An 18,694-nucleotide genomic window follows, 5' to 3' on the forward strand; every position below is an offset into this window, starting at 1 on the left:
GTGTTCAAATGGCAAGCAAAAAAAAAAACACACACACAAGATCCAAAATAAGCTGCAATAACACAACATCTCTCTATCTATCGCTATCTGGGTTGCACAAAGTTGCCTCGCCGGTTGTCCTCTAAACAGACGCGTGGCTGGAAGTGGGGCCAGCTCTGTGTTGCAGTGTCAATACGCCAATAATTGACAAAACAATGTCCACTTCCTGTTGCAAAGCCAATGTCAATGTGCCGTTGGGCCTGCCGAGCCCCGGCGTTGCGACACAACAGCCCGGGCTGTGCATGTGCCTTGTGTCATGTGTCGCATGCCTGTTCTCATCCGTCACCACGGACCCCGCAGAGAAACGCAACAGGATTCAGCAGGGAGCGGCGCCGCACTTAGCCCGCTGTTTGAAGCCTCCCGCAAAAAGAAAAGGGAAAAAGGTCCTGATGGTGGGCTGTTGGATCTTCTGCGGTCTCAGAGCGTGACCTGAGAGTTGATTCCGCTGATTCAGCATCAAAGTGCCCTTTGTGACATCACTAGGCTTGCAGAAATGTGCGCCTTAGTGCTAGCTTGCTGGAAAAGTGGATGCAAGTTCAAGGGGCGGTCTTTGTTCAATCTGGTTGCTGATAGGCCAGAGAACCTGAGCACAACACGGGACTTCTAGCGTGTGTGTGTGTGTGTGTGTGTGTGTGTGTGTGTGTGTGAGTGTGTGTTTGTGCGTGCGTGTGTGTGTGGCTGCAAGACTGCGAGCTGGATGGGAGCAAGTAAAGTTGCTGCAAACATCCTCTTAAAAAAAAAGCGGGGGGGGGGGGGGGCGGGGCAGGGTGCTGAACTGCCCTGAACGCAGCATAGCAGCATAGCAGCATTTTTGCGTTCATGTGTCCAGACCCCCTGGATCCTATGGACCCTCTGAACCCTCTGGAACCCCTGGACCCTCTAGACCCCCTGGAAACTCTGGACCCCCTGGACCTTCTGAACCCCTTGGATCCCCTGAACCCTCTGAACCCTCTGGAACCCCTGGACCCTCTAGACCCCCTGGAAACTCTGGACCCCCTGGACCTTCTGAACCCTCTGGATCCCCTGAACCCTCTGAACACTCTGGAACCCCTGGACCCTCTAGACCCCCTGGAAACTCTGGACCCCCTGGACCTTCTGAACCCCCTGGATCCCCTGAACCCTCTGAACCCTCTGGAACCCCTGGAAACTCTGAACCCCCTGGATCCCCTGAACCCTCTGGAACCCCTGGACCCTCTAGACCCCCTGGAAACTCTGAACCCTCTGGACCCCCTGAACCTTCTGAACCCACTGGAAGCCCAGGGCCCTCTGGACCCCCTGGACCCTCTAGACCCCCTGGAACCTCTGGAACCCTCTGGACCCCCTGGACCTCCTGGAACCCCCTGGACCTCATGGACCCTCTGGAACCACTGGAACCCCCTGGACCCTCTGAACCCCCTGGACTCCCTGGAACCCCTGCACCCTCTCTAGATGCTCTAGAACCCCTGGACCCTGTGGACCTCCTGTCTATGGCCCGGCATGCAAGGGAGTTGGGGGGGGGGGGGGGGGGGGGGTCTGAATAAGGCCATGTGCTGTTTAACAATGCAAGTTAGCGTCACCTAGACCCTGCATGCTGCATTGGACTTGTTTTTTCGCCCCTGCAGCATCTCTGCCACGCACATGTAGGCCCCCTCGCGAACCCCATGTCAGTGTAATCAGCTCATAAGTTCTAACCCAAACATCCCATAATGCCCCTGTCTACCCCACCCCCTCCTCACCCTGCACTCACTCACTCGCAATGCACAACTGCGATTGCGGAGGAAGCAGCAGCAGCAGCAGCAGCAGTCGAGCCAAAGCGCGCGCGCAGGCACGCACTGTGCACACTTCTCGTGCGCGCAAGAAAAGTCTGCGCGACACCTTGAGAAGAAAAAAAAAAAATCCGCACCTTCACGCAGAAACACACACACGCACGCACGCACACGAGAGCGCGCGCCAAAAAACTCACCAGTTGGGTTCTTGTTTTTCTTGAGGCTCCTGCCACAAAGACACTGCAGCATATGCGATCCTTTGCTGAAAATGTTGCTCCAAATAAACCGCATGGATTTGGCCGAGACGGGGGAGGAGGAGGAGGTGGTGGTGGTGGCGGAAGACGAAGAGGAGGAGGAGGAGGAGAAGGAGGCGGGAGACGAGAGGCGCTCCAGATGCGGCAGCAGCAGCCTAAAATTCACCCACCGCATGGGGGCTGGTCCGCCCCCCTGTTTGCATGCCAGCAGAGCCGGCCAGCTGTCGGGCTCCGCTAGGCAGTGCTTGCTCCTGCCGATGTGCACCATAGACAGGAGGAGCAGGAGCAGGCAGCCCGGCCACTCGCCCGCTTCCTCGCCGCCCGCTTCCTCCGCGAAGTCGGGTGGGAGCAGCAGCAGCAGCGGCAGCAGCCGCCGCACGTATTCCGCGTCGTCGTCCCCGTGTGGCAGGAAAAGAGCGACCGCTGCAGCGGCGGCGGTGGCGGTGGCGGCCGGGGCGCTTCTCTCCTCCGGCAGCCCCAGCGGCCGGTGGTCCTCAGCGGTGGCGGCGGCGCAGGAGGAGGAGGAGGAGGAGGAGGATCGATCGCTGCTGCTGCTGCTGCTGCTGCTGCCGCTGCTGCAGGTGTTGGTGCTGCTGGTGCTGCTGGTGCTGCTGGTGTTGGTGCTGCCGCCCGGCCGCCGCGGCGTGAAAAGCCCCCGAGCGCTCCTCTTCAAATGGCGTCGTCTGCTGCCGGGGAGAGGAGCGGCGGCGGCGGCGGAGGAGGAGGAGGCGGACGGGCATGCGGCGGCGGCGTCAGCGTGAAGTCGTCGGTACGCGGCGGCGGTGGCGGCTGTCGGCTTCTGCACAAAAAACCATTGCATATTAGTGGGGATTTGTCAGGGGTGGTGGTGGTGGTGGTGGTGGTGGTGGGTTTAGGGGGGTTTGGCCGGTGCGTCCCTCCGTCCGTGCGTGCGTGTGGGTGGGTGGGTGCCAGGGAGGGGGTGGGCGGGTGAGTGGGTGCCGGGCGTCCGTCAGAAAGTCGGTGGCATCCCTGCGCCCTGCGCGGTACAGCCAGGCAAGTACTGCAGCAGGGGGGGTGGCGGTGAGGGGCTGGCGGGGGGGCTCCTTTCCAAACACGCGCGCACACTCGCGAGGCGCACACGCTCACACAGTGCGCACGCACACGCGCGCACTCGCTGGCTCGCTACGGATGCAGAAATCCTTCAACCCCGCGTCAGTCCTCTGATCTCCGGCGGTCAGTGGGAGCGCGCGGAGCGGCCAGCAGCCAATCACTGCGGGAAATAACACGACGAAAAAAATAGAAGTCTCCGGTGTGGAGTCCGCACAGTTTTTAACCGTCCTCTTTCGATGTGGGTGTGTGTATAGGGGGGGGGAAAGTCCTTATGAATATTTCATTTGCGTTTCGGCCTCCACTTCTTAATAATCCATAAGCTCCAATGCGCCAAGACGCTGCTGCTGCTGCTGCTGCCGCCGCCGCTGCTGCTGCTGCTGCTGCCTGGCTCCTCTCCCCCTCCTCTCACCTTGCTGATGGACTGCGGTTCTTGCCTAGTCCAGTAGACGTAGACTAGAAGAAGTGGAAAGGGGAGAAGAAGACTGAGAAGAAAGGAAACAAGTAGTGCTGGTCCAGCCCCTCTCGTTCCTGTCTCCTGCCTCCGGGGTTCTTCTTCGTTGGGCAGCGTCGTTGGGGACGACCGTCGGCCGGTGGGGGTGCGAGGAGGAGGCGCACTGAGCGTCTCGCGAGCAGCACCCAGCAACAAATGGGAGAAAGTCAGAGCGACGCACCTGTTCCGTTCCGCTTTCACAATAAGAGAAGCGCGCCGTTCGTTCCCAAACTCAGCGGGTGTCTGAAGTTTTGCGTCTCTCTTTGAAAGCAGGGTACGAGTAAATATGAGGTCAAATTAGTTCTCAATAAATCAAAATGATCTGCCTTCATGGTTTTGTTTTTCAGCGACACGAATGCCGTCTTTTAAAATTTAATTAGTTTCATTTGTTTGTTTGTTTTCGTTCAACAACTCAAACGACAGCTTTGGGTCGAAAAAAAAGAAGGCTACATTTTGCTCAAACTGAAATACAGAGGAGAAAATAATGTTGATTACAACACAGCAAACTATGCACATCCAAGGAAAATGAAAAATTCCTGTGCAAGGTGTTAATGGGGACTGCCAAAATAATAATAATAATAATAATAATAATAATAATAATAATAATAATAATAATAATAATAATAATGATGATAATAATAATAATAATAATAGCAATAATAATAGCAATAATAATAATACATTTTCTTAAAAGAGCATTTTTCAAAGTCCTAAAAGGCACTTTACAAAAAAATAAGAGGTTAATAGGTAAAACAAAAATATACCAACAAATAAATCAAGAATCTAGAGAGTAATACGAGAAAACAGGGAGGTGAATAACAATTGTTGCTAATAAGTTATATTAAAACAGTAATTAAGCATGATTATGTTTATTGGACATTTGTGCTATAAAGTATCTTACGAACAAATTTGTTTGTTTTGCTTTGCTTTGTCGAAACACAAATGAGGGCCGTTATGAATACTTAATGGATTTTGTTTTTAGAAGGACGACGTGCTTCCGGTTTACAGAATACCCCACCCACTCCCGCCCACAGTCCGCACGAGCCGCTTACATGGGCACGTGGTTCGGGCACCGAACGACTGCATTGCTTGAGCCGGAAGACGTTGAACACAGGTGTATCCAGTTGGAGTGAATAAACAAATGAGTATAGTTTATAAACAAGTGTTTTAGGTTTATTCCAACCAAATAGAAATTACTTTATTACTCAATCGCCAACTCTGCATATAATTCAAATGGTTTTGAAAGAGTTGCAAACTGGGCATTTGTGATCAGTATAATTAGCTAAACACAGGTACACTGATGGTGGAATTGTATTTGCCAAACACTATTGAAGTATTTGAAAAGGTTGAGAGGTGCAGAACTTGGCCTCGCAGTGAAGATACAAGATTTTATGTTTATACTTTTGTAGATAAAAAGATTTAAAAAAAACAAACAAAAAAAAACAGGACTCCTACACATTTTCATGCATCAGATTTGCTCAAAGATTTGCTCAAAATCCTCTTTTAGAGTAACTACAATAATTAAACACATTTCTTAAGGTATTGCATAACACATCAAATCACAGTTTGGACATTCTGTTCCCGTTTGGACATTCTGTTTTTCACTTTAGTCTTTTCCAATCCATCCCATCAAAGCAACTCCATTCTGCTTGCCTGCTTTGATCAGACTGGTTATGTATAGAAACCCCTGCTTGCCACTCATTCCCTGCCAGATTATTATTTACCTTTCTGCACTCAAGACTAAAGACTGTCATCAACCTTGCCTGCCTCCGACCAAACTGTCCTGCCTGATTTCTGATGTCCTGCCTTTGACCAGCCTGCCCTGCCTGATTCTTGATGTCCTGCCTGATTCCTGATTAAAGACACTTCAACTTAACCTGTGTGTCAGCTGTACTGTAATTGGGTCCAAAACGCAAACAGAAACACAAGATGAACTGCTTGCAGCTTTTGCTGTAAAACTCCTAAAGGCAACAGGCAACACCCAGTGCCTCCTCCTTTTGTTCATTGACAAAATGTAGACAGAAAAGTACATTTAAAAAAAAAAATAAAGAAAAACCTCAGGGACAACGCAAGTGAAAACATTTCAGGCAATAAGACCGCAATATAAAAGTGAAAAATCCAAATCAAAACAAAAATCTGAAATGAAATGAGCTGGGAGAGTTTGAAAACAGTTCATGCGGTATCACACTCTTCACACAGCCCTCTTGTTTTGTCAGGGGATTAATATCAGGACAAAACTTGTTACTCAGCAAGAAGCCAACCATTGCAAGCCGCGCCAGCTTGGAGCCGCCTCCCCACTTTGCTGTTAGCCAAGATGAATGAATCCTGCCTTGAATGGGGCCACATCACCACATGATGAATCAGTTGCATGCGCAGAAAATCTAAGAGGCTCATTTGGACGTAGAGGGCCTGTGTGCAGGGGAGCCTGTGGAGGGCAGGTATTATTTAGAATGTAATTATTTATTTGTTTATTTATTTCACTCCATGTCCTGTCAGCAGAGGTGGAAAGTAAACAAGTGGAAATACTTGACTACTTTATTAAGTAGATTTTTCAGGTATCTGTGCTTTACTTGAGTTGACAACTTTTTACTTTTACTCCCTTAATTCCCTTTAATTCTATTAAAATTAATTCACATGTTATTTTCGTTGCCGGTGCTTGAAATGGAGCAATTCGAACTCTAGTGTTGTGTAGCAAAATATAAAACTGGGTCATATTTTAGAGGGAGATTATTTTGGAGTACCTCAGCTTTGGTCCCTGTTCAGTACGTTTTTAGTACATAGAAAAATAAAAAATGTAAAAAAAAACAAAACAAAACATTGCTAGTCAGTATCAAAAGTGTACAACAAACATTCAATAATGACTCAGTGGTCATAGCTACTACTGATCATAGTTTGGTTGTGCTGCAGTTGAAAATTCAAGTAAATTGGTAGTAGTAAAGCTGTTTAAAATGATGCTCCTGCAAGACGTCTGGTCAGTTCAGTCCAGATTACTCTCTCACAACTTTCTCATTCATTCATCTTCCATACCCGCTTCTTCCCGAGCTCAGGGTCACAGGGGTCTGCTGGAGCCCCTCCCAGCTGTCATAGGGCGAAGGCAGGGTGACACCGTGGACAAGTCGCCAGTTCATCGCAGGGCCACATAGAGACAGACAACCATTCACACTCACATGCACACCTACGGACAATTTAGAGTCTTCAATTGACCTCACATGCATGTTTTTGGAGTGTGGGAGGAAGCCGGAGAACCCGGAGAGAACCCACGCAGACACAGGGAGAACATGCAGACTCCACACAGGAAGGCCCCAGGCCCGGAATCGAACCCATGACCTTCTTGCTGTGAGGCGGCAGCGCTAACCGCTAACATTTTACTGTTTAGTTGAGCATATTTCAGAACCTGTGCTTTCTCGCTTTTCCTTAAGGAGTTGAAAAGTACTTTTACGAAAGTTTTTGTTTTTGTTTTTTGTTTTTTTGTTTTTTTTACACAAAAATCCGTGCTTTTACTTAAGTACAGAACGTGAACACTTTTGCTCGAGACCACACGGGGCAAACCAGACGGGTCATCTCAGGATCCAATGATCTCTTTCCCAACGACGGCTATTCACCTGATGACCACAAGGGGCACTAGTTGGCCAGCGTGACGTCGCCACGACCGAAATTACGGCGCACGACGAGGCGGAAGGCAGGCAGCCAGGCAGCCGAACCCCTGAAAGCAGCACCGGGTGGGCGAACAGCTCCGGCCGGAGAGGGGCGGGACGGGTAAAGTCTCCGCTTTAATATTCAAGTCGTGTTCGGTTCTGACGCTTTTCTTTTCTTCTTCTTCTTCTTCTTCTTCTTCTTCTTCAAAATACTTCAAGGTTGGGACGGTATGCGCGTTGCCTTCTCTTGGATATGGAGCGACCCCCCTCTTGGTAGGGAGAGCCCAGGAAAGGGCTTAACTTTGCGGGCTACGCTGCCCGCGTCTTCCGCCGAATCCCTGTTGAGATGCGACGACACGCGTTATATAAATCATATGATCTCGGATGCGTCTCGGCGATCGACTTCTTCAGGCGAAAACGTCACCGGTTTGGAGTTGTCTTTGCTTAGCCGGCGTAACGATAAACTTCACGCTAGAAAACGGGTGATTTTCAAAAAAAAACAAACAGGTCCGCCAGTTGTTGTATGGTTATTGTCGTTGGACCGTTTCGGCCACAAAAACGCAAAATAGTGGAGCAAAAACGTGCGCTTGACGCATGCGTACCCCGGTTTTTTGTTTGTTTTTGTTTTTTGTTTGCTTGCTTATGCGACGAGTAAACGCAACCAAAACAAGACAAATTGGTGTTGATGTTGCGCCGTGTTCCGGGGGGGTGGGGGGGTGGGGGGGTTAAGATTTATAAAAAAAAATAAATAAAATTTGAGTGGAAATAGAAAGAGCTGATGTGGAGAACAGCGCTAGAACGAACCCGCCCGTTACGTTGCAGTGCCTTTTTAATGTATTGTTCTGAATTCTCAACGAACTCCTTTACTGTTCTGTTTCAAAAGTTAACCCCGGACAGAAGTTACCAGCGAAGCAGCGCGTATTCTTTACACGGAGGCTAAACAGAGAGCTAAATGTAAACTTTCATGCGTGTATTGTTTTTCCACCCATAAGTCACAGTGGTCCTTGTCCTTGTGCGCGACATCATCAACAAGAAAGATCTTCCTCTTTGCTCTCTTTCAAGCTCAGACGTCGTCATCATCTTCATCATCTTCATCTTCATCACCACCATCATCATCACCATCATCTGCATCATTATCGTCGCCAACCGAAACTCTCCTCTCCTCCCCAGGCCGAAGAGGACAAGCGTTGCAGGAGCCATGGTGGACCTCAGCAAGTGGCCCGTGTTCTTCCTGTTGACTCCGGAGGAGCTGGCCTCGGTGCGGCAGGCCTGCGTGTTCGGCATCGCGGCCAACGAGGCCATCTACGTCACGGCCGACGACGAGGTGAGCCGGAATAAGAATTAAAGTATGAAAACAATCAGTTTCAAATTGTTGATGTAATTGAATTAGCCTCAACCCAGTGTTATAAGACGTTCCGGAAATGCAGCCGTTTGTATACATCACGCTTAACCACAATGGCGAACTGATTCATGTTCAATTCAGCACTTGGTTTTATTGACCGGTTCTCTCCGGTTTTCTCATCTAAGTGTCAAATCATTAAAAACTTCTATAAAACCCTTCTGTTGTTCTATCTTAATTGCCCGTTACTCTGGTTTGCCAGACACATCCGCTGCTGAGCAAATTTGTTAGACCGACCATGGAATTGTCTGTGAATTTTCATATTTTACCCGACGATAGCAGAACAAATAGCTATTTCTTGATGAAAATGTCAAACTCTTCAGTTATTTTCTATCACTGTCCCGAACTGAGAAAAATGAGTTTGAGTGGCTTGAGTGGTATGTATTCAACTTCTCAAAGAAGCCCATTGAGTCAGATTCAACTTCCAACTTTTGATTCAAGACGTTGAAAACCAATGTTTATTTTTCCCCTCGTGTGCTTTCCCAGGTGTTTGCGTTGGGCTTGAACCACGGCGGCTGCCTGGGCACCGGGGACGGCTACAGCACCATCGTACCCAAGAAGCTGGACTCCCTGCAGGGGAAGAAGATCGTCAGTCTGAGCTACGGCAGCGGGCCTCACGTTCTGCTGGCAACCGAGGGTGCGTTTGACCTGACGCTTGCTGCGTTTCCGTGACTTCACAAAACCTAAGTATCGCAATAAAACTGGTCGTGGAAACGCCTCAAACCTCTCAAATGTGGCGAAAAGGTTGTGATGCTCTCATGAGGTGGTTTTTCCAGACGTATCCATGTATCGCAAAAGCGTCATGGAAACACCTTTTTCGCATTTACATGTCAGCAGACGTGACGTACGGGGTCACGTGACCAGTTCGCTTCAAATGAAAATGGCGCGTCGCGTTTGGACGGAGGAGGAGACAGAATATTTTTAGTCTCCGAATGATAACAGCGGCAGCGGCAGTCGTGACATCTGTAATAAATGTTTTGCTCTTCCATCCTCCTTAAAGTGGGGTCGCGCGGGACGAGATTTTACCAGAATTACGGCGTGTGCGCTTCACACCGTTCAGTGGAAACACCTGAAAATGGCAATTGTGCTTTGTCGAAGTTTTAGAAATACCGCTTTTATTTTGCGAAAAACTGTCACAGAAACGCCGCAGCTGCCGACCTGACGTAGGTCAGCGCCGCCTCCAGCAGCGTAGTTTCCCAATTTGTAATCAATAAATGAAACGTGATGAATTTTCAGCAGGCCCAGGAGAGCCATGTGCGTCCTTATCTTAGACCATAGGTGTCAAACTGGCCCGCAGTGACTTTATATTTGCCCCCCCGCGAGCCCAATACAAAATCCAGACTATAGCTTCTAGCCGGCTGCTATTATATACAGCACATGTACCGCTAATACTACAAATCCCAGAATGCTCTGCTGGTAATTTGGCGCGTCAATCAAGACAGGACATTCATTGAAGGGTATTATTATTATGACTTCATTGGTTTATTGATGTTATTTTTATCTTTAAATGTATTATTAGCCCGTGGAAAAAATGTTACTGTTGGAATTTAAATCAGAAGGCTGCAAATTAAAATGAGGCGTACAATTTTTATTTACAATTCATTTTGATGAGTTGTTTTTGTTTTTTTTTCTTTTGTTTTTTGAAATAGGATTTTGCATATGTGCAAAATGAGTTTATTTTATAGTTGTTCCATATTCAGGTTGAAGCAAAACATGTTTGGGTCTGTATGAAAAAGTTCACTGTTCTGTTTTTTCAATCAATTTCAATGTCGGCCCCCCGACTTTGTCTGACACCCCTGATCTACTGTAGCTGCTCCTCTTGCCCAGAAATAACAGGGTTTTTGGGAGACGTCCAAGTTTTGCCCACCGCCGTTGGTCAGCTTCTACACTTGAGTCCCGATGAAAACTTATCTGAACGCAGCGGCCCCACTCTCTCATCTTAAAGCCCATTGCTGTATCTCTGAACCCAACTGCAGACGGACTGCTGTTCGCTTGGGGCCAGAACAGTCCGATGGGGACAGCCTCCACCAGTCCAGTCATGTCCCCGGTGCTGGTCACGGGCAACCTGCAGGGCAAGAGAGTGGTGGAGGTGGCTTGCGGCTCGCATCACTCCCTGGCCCGCACACACGATGGAGAGGTGAGACGTTTTATCTGTGACGGGACCTAAAAATGTTGAGCCGTGCGGCCGCCGTCCAGGGGCCGGCCGTCCACTTTCGCTGCGACTCGGGAAGCACAAATCAGTCAGTGGTTTGTTTCCGCTCCCTGGTTGGGACGGATCGCTGGAGTGCCTCGACAACAGCCACCTCCAGCTCAGAGGTGCTAGTGTCGAGTCTAAGCAGCTTATTTTTAACCCTACAGGGATCTACGGCTAATTAAACTGCGTGTGTGTGTGTGCGTGCGTGCGTGTGGGTGCATGCGTGCGTGCGTGTGTGTGTTTGGCTAGCAGGAAAAGCTGCTAGCTTGATATTGCCAGCCACACAGTCTTGGTGAGACACTGCATGATTTGGTATCCATCCAATATTGGGGCCAGTATCACCAGTACTGATATGTATCTTCAGATTTCAAAATCTGAATGAAAAGTGTTTATGTGATATTTTTTTCCCCCTTGTGGATTATTTATTAGTTTGTACATTTTAAGTAAATAAAAATAAAATAACTCAAACACACTTTATATTCCTCAAAATAGCCACCTTTCATAAAAATCATATTTAGAGTTATTGAACGTGTTTTTCTTTGCTGCATAATTATATATATCTTGCTCATAATATTTGATAATATTTTCGTATATCATAATATTTATTCAGTATAGAGAAAGAAAGAAATTGCATGAGAAGGTGTGTCCAAACTTTTGACTGGTCGTGTATATATTTTATTCCAACTCAGGTCGGGACTTTAATGCATTCATTTGATAATTAATGCACAAAAAAATGAAATTCTGTCGTGTTTTATTTTATACCTGAGACAGCACCGAGACCAGCATTACTATCAATATCTGGAATATTTGGAACTTTGCACCATCAGTCATAGTTTTTATTGGATGTACCGCCCGTGCTTGCTCGATGTTTATTCGCAGGTTCAAAACGACTGTGAGGGAAAAGTTTGACACTTCAAAGAAAGGTTTACACTGACCTGCCTCGACCAAAAATGAGGAGACGAACAAATGATTGGGCGACTGACGGCGTTAATCAATGTAGTCTTTGTGACGTGTTCCCTCGCCTCCAGGTGTTTGCCTGGGGCTTCAACAGCTCTGGCCAGCTGGGCTCTGGCTGCACGGGCAACCAGCCGTCCCCCCGGAAGGTGACGTTCGCCCTGCAGGGCAAGGTGGTGGTGGGCGTCAGCTGCGGGCAGACGTCGTCCATGGCGCTGGTGGACAACGGCGAGGTGAAGGAACGACACTCACTGGGGCAGGGGGTGTTGTGGGAGAGGTGCACTTGGAAGTGCCGCGTTTGTCATATTTTTTCCCTCTCAGGTGTACAGCTGGGGCTCCAACAGCAACGGGCAGCTGGGGCTCGGCAACAACTGCAACCAGCAGAGGCCCACCCGCGTGTTGGCGCTGCGGGGGGTGTGCATCCAGCAGGTAAGGAGTGAAACTGACAGCGCTAAAGTCCCTTTGTTACTGATTAGGATGGTGATTAAATATGTCCCAAATCAAATACAAACACACAAAAAGTAAACAAATCACCAACCACAGTGATGAGAATATTCAGATCTGACATTGGCTGCGTTTCCATGACCCCTAGAATTGCGCGAAACCTAAATATCGCAATAAAAACCTGGTCGTGGAAACTTGGAAAAGCCTCTCAGATAGGGCTGAACGGTTTTGACGCTCTCATGAGGTGGTTTTCCAGACGTATCCATATAGAGGTGTATGGCAAAAGTGTCACGGAAACACTTTTTGTCGCACTTACACGTCAGCGGACGTGACGTACGTGGTCACATGACCAGTTCACTTCCAAGTGAAAATGGTGTGTTATGTTTGGACGATATCTTTTTACAAGTAATCAAAGAGAAAAATATAACAACCGTTCTGGACAGCAAACAACATGCAAAGGAACTAGAAAGGGAAATGAGGGACAATGTGACACTCAGGTGGAGGAAAAGGTTGGACCAAGGCACAGACTCAGAGTGGGAGCTAACTTTTCACTGTTTCAGTTGCTGGTACATGATGAAAGGCAGTGGGGCAAATCCTGATGACAAAAAAACAACTCGGAACTAGGATCGTAAAAGAATTCAAAGAAGCGCTTTAGAACAACAGCCTGACAGGAGTTACAGCTGAGATAACTGCAGCGATCTGGTGGCTTTAAAAGCGGAGGGCTAATGAGGATGAAAAGCGTCAGGCGTGTGACGATCTGCAGCTGCCTGCACCTGAGACCTGTAAGACAACTGGCCAAGACAGGCTTGGACAGTTGTGGACATGACAGAGAAGGGCTTCCTCAAAGCGGGGTCTCGATTTAACAAAACTATGAGATTTGACAGGATTTACGGCTTATGCACTTCACACCATTCAATGGAAACACCTGCAAATCGCAAATTGTACTTTGCCAAAATTTTAGAAATATCACTTTTATATTTTGAAAAACTGTAATGGAAACGCAGCCACTGGGGTGCGTCACCGAAAGAGGGTCCCCTCTGGATTCTAAACCCAGGGGAAAACAAGTTCCCCCCTTCTATACTTTCTGAGGTGGGAATAAAATGGCGCATGTGCCCTATATTTTGGCTGTGTCTCAATTCAGGGTCTGCGTCCTTCGAAGCATGCATTTGAAAGGAAGTTGCGTCATAGCACTGCGCGAAGGCTTGTCCCAATTCCCAAAAGTCCAAAGGACGCTCCAAATGCACCCTCGAAAGTGACGGTGACGCAACCAGGAAATACGCCAAAGGCTAAACCGTCCCGTGTGGTTACCGGGGAGGCGGGGTTTGGTTCGTCGTTGTCGGCCGGGTCCTTGGGAGAACGCTTCCTTCAGACGGAGGACGCTTCGTTCGAAGGATGCGGACCCTGAATTGAGACTCAGCCTTTGTCCCTCATCAGGTGGTGTCGGGCTACTGCCACTGCCTGGCGCTCACCGACCAGGGGCTGCTCTACGCCTGGGGCTCCAACACCAACGGGCAGCTGGGCACTGGCAACAGGAGCAACCACTTCAGCCCCGTCAAGGTCATGGCAGACAAGGGGAGGTGAGGGCCGGGCTCCTCTGGCCGACACTTTCCTTTTCCTGTTTGGGTTTCCCCTTCCTGTTTCCTGTCCCCCCACCTCCCACCCCGTCTGCACGTCACTCGCTGATCTCCTTTTCACGCAACAGGAAATGACAACAAATGACCACTGGCGGGCTGTTTTGCCCAGTGTTGGCTGGTAACCAGTGACATGTAACATTGTTACGTAATTTTAATTACAAAATAAAGATAATTGTAATCTGTTGCATTACACATTTTTTTGTCCCCCCCCCCCAAAAAAACCAACATACTATAGGGTATGTCGATTTTTCAGACTTTTCAGATTTTTATCCGATTTTCCAATTTTTTTTGACCCTGGAAAAACATTGATTTTTCCAATTTTCAGACACGTTGACATTTTGCTTGGGACAGCGCTGTCTCATGCTAAGCTGTGCAGAAAAGGGGATTACTGTAATTAAATTACAGTTACTTGTTGAATTATTCATTCATGATTACACTTTTAATTACATCTGACCAACTTTTATGAAAAAAAAAGGCTGGGCTTTATGATCCATAAATGTTATTATTATTGTTGCTTTGCATGGTTTTATCGTGCGCGCACACACACACACACACACACACACACACACACACACACACACACATTTGAAAAATGTGGAAAAATGTGGACAGTTGCAATTTCAATGGGGTTCATTGAGTGCTAAAAGTTAAATGGTTGGTTTAGCAGGCATGTTTGATGATGTTGATTTAAAAGATGGCAGGTTGTGCTGCCCTGATTTTGTGTCTCAGAATGACCTTGCGAGTTTGACCTTGTTATGGCTATTTATTACCTGTGTTGTTTTGTTGTTGTTGTTATTTTGAGTAGTGCTGGAAGCTCAACACTGTCAGGTCGAAACTGGAAACTGCTGGGAACATTTTAAAAAATGTAGAAAAGTAATCTAAATGTAATCAAGTGTAATTAGTTACATTACCTTGACACAAGTCATTGAATTAGTCACGCTACGATTACATTTTCAGTCGGGTAACTTGGTAATTGTAACGGTTCCCTCGCACTGGTTTTGGCAGGATCGTGGAGGTCGCGGCGTGCCATTCGACATACACCTCAGCAGCCAAGACCCAAAGCGGGCAGGTAAGCAAGCGGAAAAGTCTGATCTCATTCCAGTTCGGCAGCGACTCAACCTAGGTCGCGGCTCCGGTGTCTGTTCTGTCCCACGGCGGCGCCCCCAGGTGTACATGTGGGGCCAGTGCCGCGGCCAGTACGTCACGTCGCCCCGCCTCACGCACTTCGAAAACACCGACGACGTCTTCACCTGCTTCGCCACACCGGCCGTCGCGTGGAGGCTCATGTCTGTGGGTGAGTGATAAAAAAAAAAAAAGGAGGGGGGGGGGGATTTGGGGGGGGGACCACCCGTGGAAGTGGGCAGCCGACAGACGACCGTCGCTCTCGCTGCAGGCTACGCCGACGGCATGACGGCGGCGGAGGCCCTCCGGAGGGAGTTCAACAACCCGCAGTCGTCGGACATGAGGTTCAGCGTGGACGGCAAGCACATCCACGTCCACAAAGCGGTGCTGAAGATCAGGTGCGGGAGCGAGAGCGGTCGAGCCAATGCCAATGCCAATGCCAATGCCCAGGTTCGGTACGTGTGCAAAGTTTGAACTGCAGTTCCTGTTTTGTCCTGTGGGCGGCGGCAGGTGCGAACACTTCCGCTCCATGTTCCGCTCGCAGTGGACGGAGGACCAGCAGGACGTGATCGAGATCCAGCAGTTCCCCTACCCCGTCTACAGAGCCTTCCTGCGCTTCCTCTACACCGACACCGTGGACCTCCTGCCCGAGGACGCCATCGGTCAGCGCCGGGCACACACACACACACACACACACACACTCTTAGTAGTGGTTTCTTCAGCCTCCATCGCTGAAGAAACCATTATTCTATTCTTACTTGTTTTATTTATTTTACTTTGTTTTTGCACCATTTTTGTCTATTTAAAATATAATAATTGCATTATTATATTTTAACATTCTCCAAACACCAAGCAGGACTGCAGCACCTCACATTTCGCAGCATGCTGTCTTCCAATGACGACAAAGGCTTTTGATTCTGATTCTTATGATGTGTGTGTGTGCGCGCGCGTGTGCATGCTTCCCGCAGGCCTGCTGGATTTGGCCACCTCCTACTGTGAAAAGCAGCTGAAGCACCTGTGTCAGCAGATCATCAAGAGGGGCATCACGGTGGAGAACGCCTTGACGCTGCTGTCCGCCGCCATGAAATATGACGCAGAGGTAGACTCAGCGCGCTCACTTGTCGCGCACTTCCTTTTTCTTTCCTGTCTCCGTCCCCTGCAGTCCCAATACATTTAATGTATGCAATGCAATTAATTAGTTTGGCGCAAAAAGTTTTTTTTTTTTTTTTTATTGCTTACGTTCAGCAAGACTTTAGTAGTAGTTCATAGCTTCTTCTGATTTTTTTTTTCCAACAAGACTTCCCCTCTGTACATTTTATATTAGTTAAATCTAAAAATGCAATTTATCATTACGAGAGCGTCACGCCTTTGTTTCAGCAGTTTAGATGTATTTTATGAAAGCTAACACGATGACAAACATGTTCTCGCACCAAAAGCATCTGCGCCGCCGTGCCACATCTCGCACCGAACGCGTTTCCGAGTGATGGCGTCCAGCGTGGCGCCTCAATTTGTTCACGCCAGGATTGCAAGACTGCGCGACAACCCAGGTGGTTTTGGATGTATTTAAAGAAAACGGTGAAACTAAACTCTTTTGCCCGTCTGAACTGCGTCTCAAGTAAGAACTGCGGGTATCAGACAAAATGCAGGTATTTAAAGTATACGTGCATGGTTTCAGATTTAAATCCACTTTATTATTTGACAGCCGAACTAAACAGTGTTAAAACCGATAGGTCAAGTTGACATTTCAAAATAAAATTCCGCACATTGTATATTATGATGAAAATCAACCGGAGCCACCGTGTTTTCCGATCATTGACTTCCTGCCTGCCATTGACGCATGAAGTGTGAAAAATAGAACAGCCGGGTATTTTTCCAAAGTATGAATTTGCACACTGGCTCTAATGGCCGCGGTCTGCTGCGGAGCCGTGACCGTGCCGCAGACGCTTTTGGTGTGGATTGGGGCTGAGAACGCGTGTAAACATCAGAAACTAAAGGTGGGCGGAGGTGGTGGGGGGGGGGGTGATGTGTGTACGTTCACTTGTTGCGTCCTTTTTTCTTTCTTTACCTCCCTCCCTCCTTGCTGAACGACCTCCCCTACTCGTCCCTGTTCCCAGGACTTGGAGGGGTTTTGCTTCCGCTTCTGCGTCAACCACTTGACCCAGGTGTCTCAGACAGAGGCCTTCTGGCTGGTGGACGGCGCCATGCTGAAGGAGTTCATCAACAAAGCCGGCCGCTGCGGTGCCTTCAAGAACTGACAGGTCTGTTGTTTTTGTTTTTTTTATACATGTATATGAATTTCCAGTTACTGCATCCTTCTCAATGTGTCGATACTTGGACGGTTTTGCCAATTACAGCTGTGGTTGCCCCCTCGCTCCGGCTAGACGCAATCCTCTCTTTCCGAGACTTCAAAGTCACGCTGGAACTCGGCTTGGAGGACCAATAGGAGTTGAGGGTGTTTGAGGCTTTCCACGCCGCTCACTCTGGGAAGTTCTCTGCTGTCTGGCCGCGACGGGGGCGGAGAAGAAGAGGGTCGCACAGTCTGCTGAAGGACTTGGCGACGACCCACAGGACTTGCACTGGCCACGACACCAGAACCACTGAGAACACAATTTTTTATTTGGAAAGGATCTGCGGCTGTGCTGCTTGTTTTGTTTTGCTTGTTTGTTTGTTCTTAAATCTATGTTCATATCTGGGGTTCTGATTCTAATGAGTTCAGTGCGGCCAACAGATGTCCAATTTCAAAACGACGGTTTGTTGTTGTCTTGTTTTTGAATTTGTGGTCGCACTACTCGTTCTCTACTCTCTTTTCACTCCCTGTCCCTCCCTCAGTCTGGTCACTGCCAGAATATCACTCATCCATGAAAATACAATAAAACCACTCAACAACCCGTGTGGCTCACACCCTCAGGTCTCAAACTCTACGGCAGAATGTCAGCCGTCATAAAGACATGCAGACACACTTCTTCTGCTTGTCATTATGGCCAAACAGGACGGGGGGTGGGGGGGGGATTGTTGTCCCAAATTCTTAGATTTTTCTTTCCTAAAACACTGGCAGTGACAGGGTGGTAAGACTCGAGTCTGTCGACAGCCCTCACTCACTCACTCACCCACTCACTCACTCACTGCAGCTGCAGACCTCTGGAAGTGAACTGAGGCAGGCCACGTGCAAAGACGTGCGAATGGCACGGCGGCAGTCTTGACAGTGACGCCTTCAGACTTTGGAAGCTCTGCAGCAACATGTGAAACGCTTCCTTGAATTTCTTTCAGCTGTTGCTTTTGAGGACCAAAGAAAATGCCTTTTTTTATTATTATTATTATTATTTTGTATTTACTTATTTTACTTTGAACAGCATGAGGCTGTGGTTGAGCTGACAGAGCGACGCACTTGAATGTTCCAATAAATTGTTTAGATTTACAAGTTGTGTCCTCACTGGAAGCTGGTTTACATTCAGGTGGTTGGCATTTTGACTGGGATTTTTAAAACAGTTTTTTGTCCGGGTTTTTTTTTTTTATATACAAAGCTATTGTCTGGCGTGATGCTGGTAGAAAAATAAAATTACTGCAAACCACCTCGCTTGTATTTCTGACAGAAACCCTACAAGAAACGATTGCGAGGTTTGGTTGCCATCTTCTGGACAAACTTTGTAAGGGAACAAAAACATTTTAACTATGGATGTATTTTTAAACAGGTCGAATTGAGGACAACGTGTCAT

At 48.3% G+C, this 18,694-nt stretch overlaps 2 protein-coding genes across 2 annotated transcripts in view; one reads left to right on the plus strand and one right to left on the minus strand.

Annotated features, from left to right (window-relative positions):
• Positions 1-3,127, minus strand: part of LOC142882813 (fibroblast growth factor 14-like) — a 40,920-nt gene extending 37,793 nt beyond the window's left edge. The window contains exon 1 of the mRNA XM_076017484.1: positions 1,982-3,127. Coding sequence (XP_075873599.1) covers positions 1,982-2,858 — 877 coding nt within the window. The 5' untranslated portion in view covers positions 2,859-3,127. The remainder of the gene's footprint in view (positions 1-1,981) is intronic.
• A 5,179-nt stretch (positions 3,128-8,306) lies between these two features.
• On the plus strand, positions 8,307-18,550 carry LOC142882814 (RCC1 and BTB domain-containing protein 1-like). The gene is made up of 12 exons (XM_076017486.1): positions 8,307-8,558; positions 9,120-9,270; positions 10,610-10,770; positions 11,856-12,014; positions 12,103-12,210; positions 13,660-13,802; positions 14,865-14,928; positions 15,027-15,153; positions 15,253-15,379; positions 15,492-15,643; positions 15,950-16,080; positions 17,096-18,550. Exons 1-12 carry the CDS (start codon positions 8,433-8,435, stop codon positions 17,234-17,236), a joined length of 1,590 nt encoding a protein of 529 aa, XP_075873601.1. The 5' UTR covers positions 8,307-8,432; the 3' UTR covers positions 17,237-18,550.
• The last annotated feature ends 144 nt before the right edge of the window (positions 18,551-18,694 follow it).

Source organism: Nelusetta ayraudi, unplaced genomic scaffold, assembly GCF_046127955.1.
Source record: "Nelusetta ayraudi isolate G7.1 ecotype Tasmania unplaced genomic scaffold, CSIRO-AGI_Nayr_v1 ptg000006l, whole genome shotgun sequence".
Classification (NCBI taxonomy): Eukaryota; Metazoa; Chordata; class Actinopteri; order Tetraodontiformes; family Monacanthidae; genus Nelusetta; species Nelusetta ayraudi.